This window comes from Triticum urartu, chromosome 7A (genome assembly GCF_056163025.1).
Source record: "Triticum urartu cultivar PI428250 chromosome 7A, HENAU_Tu73, whole genome shotgun sequence".
Lineage (NCBI taxonomy): Eukaryota > Viridiplantae > Streptophyta > Magnoliopsida > Poales > Poaceae > Triticum > Triticum urartu.
The window spans coordinates 607,403,550-607,412,046 of NC_141879.1; the positions used below are offsets into that span (position 1 = coordinate 607,403,550).

Below are 8,497 nucleotides of genomic sequence, written 5' to 3' on the forward strand. Positions count from 1 at the left end.
GGTATAAGAACTTGGCAGTGAACAAAGTAACATTAAAGCAGTATCTTCCTCTTCATACTTAACCTCCATTGCAGCTAGATCGGATATGATCTCTTTAAATTCTGAAATATGATTCAAAACATTACCTTCCTCGGGTAACCTGTGCAGGAATAATTTTTTGCTTCAGATGCATCTTGCTGGTGAGATCTTTAGTCATCCCTTCCAGCTTTTACCATAGAGCGGCGGCAGTTTTCTCGCTCAAAACTTCCTGCAAAATATTATTATGCAAATGGAGTTGAATTTGTGACAAAGCCTTACAATCAATTCTTTTCTCCTCAGCAGTCCAGTCCTCAATTCGCTTCTTCCCAAAACTATTCAGTGCTTCATCGTAGTCGGACTGTGCCAACAACGCCCGCATCTTGACTTGCCATAGGGTAAACCTTATGTCACGATCCAGCAGCGGAAGATCATACTTCATGGATGCCATGAGTCGATAAAACTGTGTACACAAAGTAGTACAAGGCAGTAGAAAAATTCTTGACAGAATTTAATATGCGGACAAAAGAACAGAGTAAATAACGCCTGATGGTCTCGCGTGAGCACGTAGCAATCGGGAGCAGAATCTGATCTTGGCTTCACGTGGAGCAAGTACTAGTTGGCTGATCTACTAGTACTAATACTCAGGAAGCAACAGAGTAGCGATCGATTGGAAAATCGCGTAGCAGGCTAGCGGCTCGGCGGATCGGCTCCTCTTCGGCACTTGAACCAAACGATTTGACAGCTCACGGCAGGGTAGTGCCTGTACGTGCAACAGCAGCGGCGGCTCGGCGGATCGGACGACTGTAGCGGGCGCACAGCAGCTTTTGGAGCAGAATTAATCTGCGATGTCCTGTCGGTCTCGGCTAGAAATCGATCCGATGGATCGACGGACGCGTGCGCCGCCGCACGGACAGAACCCTAATCTCTCGTCTCAAATCTCGTATCTGAAACTTCAGCTCTGTATACCACTTGTTAGATAATAACGAAAATAAACGAGACAGAGAGACACGGATTTTTACGTGGAAACCTTTGCGGGAGAAAACCACGGACGCACGAAGGCGCAATCACTATGAGGAGGAGTATTACAAGCACGAGACGACAGACCGTCTGAGGTGCGACTACATGGGGTATATAAGAGGGGCAACACATAGGAGTCCTTGTAGGACAAGTAAACGAGTTGTACTCGTACGCCTCGACGCCAACGCAAAAGCCCACACCGGTTGTACTACGTCTAGTCCAACCCGGTACTAGAATTTGGATCACAATTTAACACCACGCAATGAGGCTTGATGAGAGTACTGTTTGGTAGAGTACTAGCGATTGTGAGCACTGACGCGAACCGCAGCGGCCTCTGGTTGCCCTGTCCAGCTTTCAGGTCCGCTGCTTCTCTCGGAAAACGATAGTGCTGGTACTAGGAGCTAAACTCTTTCAGCCGTTGGGGCTGGGCAGGCCAGCCAGCAGAGCAGAGCAGAGAGCAGAGCAATCTTCAGCCACAGTACGTACCGCGTACCGGCCATGGCCCCCGGCGCCGTCAGCGAGCAGCCAGAGCAAACGGTTGCCCTGCTCGACCGCCCTCCCGCCGAGGTCTCGTCCCCCTCTCGCGCTCTGCCTGCCTCCATGGCCATGACTGTCTTCTCTACGATTCAAATTATTTTCTCCCTTTTGGCTTGACCGACGGACGGGGATTTCTGTCGCAGGGAGCGGCGGAAGCGTACGCCGCCGACGGGTCTCTTGACTTCCACGGGAACCCGGCGCTGAAGCGTCGCACAGGTGGATGGCGCGCGTGCCGCACACTTCTCGGTAATCTTTCATGCTTGCTATTGAGATTTTTCTTAAGGAAACGGAAGCACTCCTACGGCGTATCCATGGCTGAAATCTTGTGGTTGTTTTCCCCTAGTTGCCTTGTGGTTGTGGATCACCAAGGCTCTCCATGTTAAACCTGCTTCTGCATCTAAAAAACGGCTTCGTTGGATTCTTCTCAAAGTAAAGTCATCCGGGCCGGCTTGTCCAAACAGACCAAGTGCCCAATCCCCATGAAAAATTGTTTATGAATGGCCTGGCCTGCTTGATGGAAATAACAAGGCAATCATGGATGGATCGATCATGTCCCTCAACTCTCTTTGGGCAGGCATATGATGAAACAAACTTGCAGTCTTCGTACGGATGACGCATGCTCCACTGTACCATTGCTCTACATTAAGTCTCTTGCATTTTCATATATCCATCTCCGCGACAAGTAATTCGAGACAGAGGGAGTACTAGCAGTTAGAAGAAAACTTCACAGCCAACTGACAAGTCGATGTGCTTACTGTTTACGTCGATATATTTGTTGTATGCGTAGTACGAGCTTGCGTGATTAGAAATGAGTATGAAATTAATATTGTCAATGAAATATTCATGATTTATTTCTAAATTAGATTAATCAAAAAATTGCCTGATTATGATATTTTTCTATTCATTTTCACCTTCTTCGACGGGGATGTGCAGGTATCGAATTCTGCTACAACCTATCGATCAATGGGATCACGTGCAACCTCATCACGTACCTCACCGTCGTCCTGGGCAAGGGCAATGTTGCGGCTGCAAGAAGTGTCTCCAGCTGGCAGGCCACCAGCTCGGTCATTCCACTGGTCGGCGCCATCTTGGCCGACTCCTATTGGGGAAGGTACCACACCATGGTCATCTCCTTCTCCACCTTCGCCGTGGTACGTCGATCGCATCAACAACCCTAGACAGTACAATAAATCACCACTCTGCATCTTGAGACGCCAATTGAGATATTCAGATTGCGGGCTACTTTGATTTATATTCTTTTATTAGTATATATTGATTGGAGAATCTATTTCTGTTAGAAAAGATTGGTATTGCGCTTTGTTTTTTTTTGACAGAAAACTCCTCCTTTATTCAAGCATCAGAACAGTAGCATGGTTTACAAGCAACCGGATAACCGCACTAGGGGCAGTATCCAACCAACAACCAGTAGTAGAAAATTTTGCTAACCTAGCAAACTCATGAGCTACCACATTACTCTCTCTATTACAATGAGCATAAGTGACATGATTAAAATCTAAGGACATGAAATAACAATCATCGAATATGACACTAGCAACCGATGAAGAGTAGCCCTTCTTTAGAGCTTCTACCACTTCCATACTGTTGGAGTTGATCTCGATCTTGCTACACCCTGTTGTACGTGCTAGATTCATCTCAAATCGTACTGCAATAGCCTCTGCTGTAAAAGATTGGTATTGCGCTTCGTTGATTTTAGGACGGGTGACCACACGGACGTTTTCTCTGACCCATTTTGCATTAGCATACCAAAGAACAATGCCAGCGAGTTCAACCTCATGGATTTTTGTTGTTTGAAGTTTGATTGATATGTTTTTCTTTTCCTTTTGCTTGCAGGGGATGATCCTGACAGCTCTCTCGGCGTACGTGCCGCTGCTCGTCAAGAACGGCATATCGAACGTGGCGTCGGTTCAGGAGTCCATCCTCTTTCTCGGCCTTTACATTATCGCGGTCGGAGTAGGCGGTCTCCGGCCATGCCTGATGTCCTTTGGCGCCGACCAGTTCGACGAGGGCGACCCGTTGGAGCGCAGGGCGAAAGGCCCCTTCTTCAACTGGTACGTGTTCACCATGTACTGCGGGTCGACGATAGCAAGCACCGGCGTCGTGTGGGTGCAGGACCACTACGGCTGGGCACTGGGCCCGACGATCCTGGCAGAGGTCCTCGCCGGCGGGCTCTCCTGCCTGGTTGCGACATCGCGCAAGTACAGGTTTCAGCCAACCCGTGGCAGCCCACTCACCAGAGTGTGCCAGGTCGTCGCCGCCGCCGTGAGAAACTTCAATGCCGAGTTGCCGTCCGATAGCTCTCTCCTCTACGAGCTGCGAGAGGACAATCCGGTGATGAAGGGATTTGAGAGGATAGAGCACACTACCGATCTTCGGTTAGTTCAGTGATGACTCTGAGATTTGCTCGTGTTGTTTGCTATATCAGATATACTTGACACGAGACCTAAGTATCTGCTGCTTACTTGGTCAGATTCTTTGACAAGGCAGCCATTGTCGCGCCGTCGAACAAGGGGCCGGAGGGGGCAGGTGCGCCGGCGTTGGGCAGTCCGTGGAGGCTCTGCGCCGTGACGCAGGTGGAGGAGCTCAAGATCATCGTGAGGATGCTGCCGCTCTTGGCCACCATCGTGTTCTTCTACGCCGTGGCGGCACAGGTCCCATCGACTTTCGTGGAGCAGGGCATGGCGATGGACACCGCCGTCGGCTCGGTGCGCATCCCGCCCGCGTCCATGTCCACCATCAACGTGCTCACCATCGTCGTCCTGATCCCGCTCTACGACCGGGTGTTCGTGCCGATGGCCAGGCGGCTCACCGGGAGGGAGAACGGCATCTCGGGGCTGCAGAGGATCGGCGCCGGCCTCGCCATGCCCGTGCTCACCATGGTCGCCGCGGCGCTTCTCGAGACTGCACGGCTCCGCGCGGCAAAGGCATCGCCGCTGGCGCCAAAGGCGACGAGCGTGCTGTGGCAGGCACCGCAGTACGTGCTGGAGGGCGTGGGCCAGGTGCTCACCACCATCGGGCAGTTCAGCTTCTTCTACAGCCAGGCGCTGCCCGCGATGAAGACAGTATGCACGGCGCTCGGGCTCCTCTCGATAGCAGCCGGGGACTACCTGAGCTCATTCCTGTTGACGGCCGTGCAGTGGGCGACGGCGACGGGCGGCGCGCCGGGGTGGATCCCCGACGACCTGAACAAGGGGCACTTGGATCGCTTCTTCTGGATTATGGCCGGATTGGGCTGCCTGAATCTGATGGCTTTTGTGAGCTGCGCCATGAGGTACAAATCAAGAAAGGCTTGATGCAAAGGATGTGGCAGCAATTTCATCAGCAATCGTTAGCTATATTCACGAATACGAAGTATGAACACAATTAATTTACAGGTATGATTCGCCTGTGAAAAGAAGAGACAAACTGGATCATGGCACAATTTGGAAGAGGAAAAAGTGTTCACATCAGATATAGCTTCAAATTAAAAAGTGATCGACATGGAAGTTTTTTGTCTCGTCGAAACAAGGAAATTTGATATTTTTGGTCATCTCTATCCGAAGTCGTATGCAACCTCGAGACAGAAAACAATGCGCTACCACATCGGGTTCTCAAGATGGTCACACCATCCAGCCAAATTCAGGTCGGACTGTCTGGCGATACCCGGACAGAGGCCTGTCTGAGACATTGTCCGGCTAATTACACAGAGAGAACACCGGGTTCAAAACCATCCTGAACAAAGTGCCAGACAGTCTAGATATTGTCCGCCCAAAGTTTCGTCCCTTTTCCTTAGATAAAAGGCATGAAAACCCAACTTCAAACTAGTGAAGCCACCAACCAGCTAGGATACAATTGGGCTGATTACAAACCCAAAAGCTTGGAGAAAACTAAAAGATTACAGACATAGAACAAGCAAGACTACAAGCAGCACAACAATAGGCGAAAACGCCACCACGTAGAAAGCAAGGAGGACCAAGCAGTCCGAGCTCACATCACACACAAGAACAGAGGCATCCAAGGGGCACCAAAATAGCAGGGGAGAAGAGGATTGTGCCTGCATGAAAAAAACATCGACTGTACTACATCCCTATCGTGGTAATGCAGGAGGAGAAACCCATGTCCCCCTTACGTCCAAGCCGCGCCACAACATGGGAACGCCGTCCACCGGCCAACCGAACACGACAATCGCAACTACGAAGGATAGCATAAGCACATATCGCACCTCGTCTCCACTACCAATGAGGACCCCAGAGAGCACTGTATATCAGCCGCCACCAACCGAACACAAAAAAGTCACCAACCCCGGCCCTACCCCTAGACAACGTCTCCAAGGAGGACCGCCGCCATCCTGTCAACATGACCAAGGTTTTCACCAGACAACAAGGTAGAGGAGGAGACGGGGGATAGGAAGCTCGAAACGCCCTCAAGAGGGAAATCAGTAGGAGCACCGTCGTCAAGGTTGATGTGGAGTTGACCAGGGGTTTACCCCATTCTAGGGCTCCCTCCACTACACCCTATGTGCCAGTTCTGGTAGCCCGAATGGGACTAGATCCAGAACGGCAACGGAGGCCAATTGCGATGGGAAGGATCGTGTTTTTTCTGTTGCAGTAGTTATACATTGAGCTTGAACACCCTGAAGATGACCTTGGATAAAAAAACAAGCATGTAAGTTTTTTGTCTCGTCGAGACACATTTTTTTTCTTTTGGGGTCATCTCCATGAAAGGTCATATGCAGCCCGGAGTACTTGTAAACAGTGTTGTTGTACACAGATACAGAGATGGCCACACTGTCGACCAAATTCAGGCCGAATAGTCCAACCAGAGCGGGTGTGGTGATTCTAAGTTAAGTCAATTTTTGGCACTTTTGACACACGTGGGTGATTCCGAGTTAGATTAATTTTGGTCACTTTGGACAGGAATTGGAGTATCTTCTTGTACGGAAAGTCGAGCCACCTCATATATAGCTATGAGGTGATGACCAATTGAACAACAACACACAATCGCAAATGCATCTACTATTTTTTCATCTAATTTTTCATCTCTCATTTGTTCTTGATCCCCCGTTCTTCGTGTTGGAGAGAAGCGATTCTCGAGGATCTAGGGGCGGCTGAACCGACATAGGGCAATCCATACCTGCTGCACTCCCTGAAAGGGTCCCTCCCGCCCGACGTGTGGTTTTTGGGTCATCAATAGTTCTCGCCAGCGTGTCTTGAGGGTTACGCTCCTAGTGAGGCCCCTCTGCCGACTTTGTCTTGCGTTTGTGCTCGACATCGGGGATATACCGTGATGTGTTCACGTGCGAACACACTTTTTGCCGACCATGCTGGGATGGAAGATCAAGACTCACCATCAACAATGTCAGCCCCCCCCCCCCTTAAACTTGCTGATATGGGTGCCAATAGAGTCATCAAGCCTGGTCTTAATGAGCGATCAGAGGAACATCACCAAGCCTATGAAGTACACAAGAAGCAGACCAAACAGGCTTATGATTGGCTCAAGAAGCGGCGAGAAGAGGAGGATTTGTAGGAGTTTCTTGCAAAGATCAAGAAGGACAGTCATGGAAAAATCACTTCGGTTAGAGAAATAAAGTTCCTTGCTCTTCACGACACACAAGATGAAATCATTGTGGGCAAAGTTTTTTCTCGAGAGCAAGTGGTTGTGATTGAAAGTCCTGTTGGTAAGGGTGACGTGATGACGTATAATTAATTTATATGAACTATTAATGCTCAGAAAAATATGACTTTGTCATCTAGTGGTAATGTTGTATCTGCTAGCATAGAAAATCCTAATTCAACTTTAACTATTTCATCGGCGACTCCCATGTTGTTGAGGTTTTAACCTAACCAGACGAATCAACTTGGGGGTTGCGCCTACGTGCCCTAGTACTATTATGAGTGTGCCTGATTCGGCGTTGATGCTGAATCACTTTGTCACACCACTCATAAACACAATCATATTTATTCCTCCGCCGAAATAGGGTTTGGCACCCGCAAAAGGAAATATGCCCTAGAGGCAATAATAAAATTGTTATTTATATTTTCTTATATCATGATAAATGTTTATTATTCATGCTAGAGTTGTATTAACCGAAACTTAGTACATGTGTGAATACATAGACAAACAGAGTGTCCCTAGTATGCCTCTACTTGACTAGCTCGTTAACCAAAGATTGTTAAGTTTCCTAGCCATGGACATGTGTTGTCATTTGATGAACGGGATCACATCATTAGAGAATGATGTGATGGACTAGACCCATCCGTTAGCTTAGCACTATGATCGTTTAGTTTATTGCTATTCCTTTCTTCATGACTTATACATGTTCGTATGACTATGAGATTATGCAAATCCCAAATACCGGAGGAACACCTTGTGTGCTATCAAACGTCACAACATAACTGGGTGATTATAAAGATGCTCTACAGGTGTCTTCGATGGTGTTTGTTGAGTTGGCATAGATCGAGATTAGGATTTGTCACTCCGTGTATCGGAGAGGTATCTCTGGGCCCTCTCGGTAATGCACATCACTATGAGCCTTGCAAGCAATGTGACCAATGAGTTAGTCACGGGATGATGCATTACGGAACAAGTAAACAGACTTGCCGGTGATGTGATTGAACTAGGTATGATGATACCGATGATCGAATCTCGGGAAAGTAACATACCGATGACAAAGGGAACAACGTAAGTTGTTATGCGGTTTGACCGATAAACATCTTCGTAGAATATGTAGGAACCAATATGGGCATCCAGATTCGGCTATTGGTCATTGACCAGAGATGTGTCTTAGTCATGTCTACATAGTTCTCGAACCCGTAGGGTCCGCATGCTTAACGTTTAACGACGATATGTATTGTGAGTTATGTGATTTGATGTACCGAAGGTTGGTCGGAGTCCCGGATGTGATCACGGACATGACGAGGAGTCTCGA

The 8,497-nt window shown here is 48.6% G+C and overlaps 1 protein-coding gene across 1 annotated transcript; it reads left to right on the forward strand.

The window, feature by feature from the left end:
• The first annotated feature begins 952 nt into the window (after positions 1 to 952).
• LOC125522476 (protein NRT1/ PTR FAMILY 8.3-like) lies at positions 953 to 5,039 on the forward strand. The gene is made up of 5 exons (XM_048687536.2): positions 953 to 1,602; positions 1,716 to 1,818; positions 2,506 to 2,723; positions 3,424 to 3,965; positions 4,061 to 5,039. The coding sequence occupies exons 1-5, from the start codon at positions 1,534 to 1,536 to the stop codon at positions 4,881 to 4,883; spliced, it is 1,755 nt and encodes a 584-aa protein (XP_048543493.1). The 5' UTR covers positions 953 to 1,533; the 3' UTR covers positions 4,884 to 5,039.
• Positions 5,040 to 8,497: the final 3,458 nt, after the last annotated feature.

Excerpts from the sequence above, each read along its gene's own strand:
- LOC125522476 (XM_048687536.2), top strand. The coding sequence starts at position 1,534 with ATGGCCCCCGGCGCCGTCAGCGAGCAGCCAGAGCAAACGGTTGCCCTG. Across the intron at positions 1,819-2,505 it reads CGCGTGCCGCACACTTCTCG|GTATCGAATTCTGCTACAAC; the intron begins GTAATCTTTCAT and ends GGGGATGTGCAG. Across the intron at positions 3,966-4,060 it reads GAGCACACTACCGATCTTCG|ATTCTTTGACAAGGCAGCCA; the intron begins GTTAGTTCAGTG and ends TTACTTGGTCAG.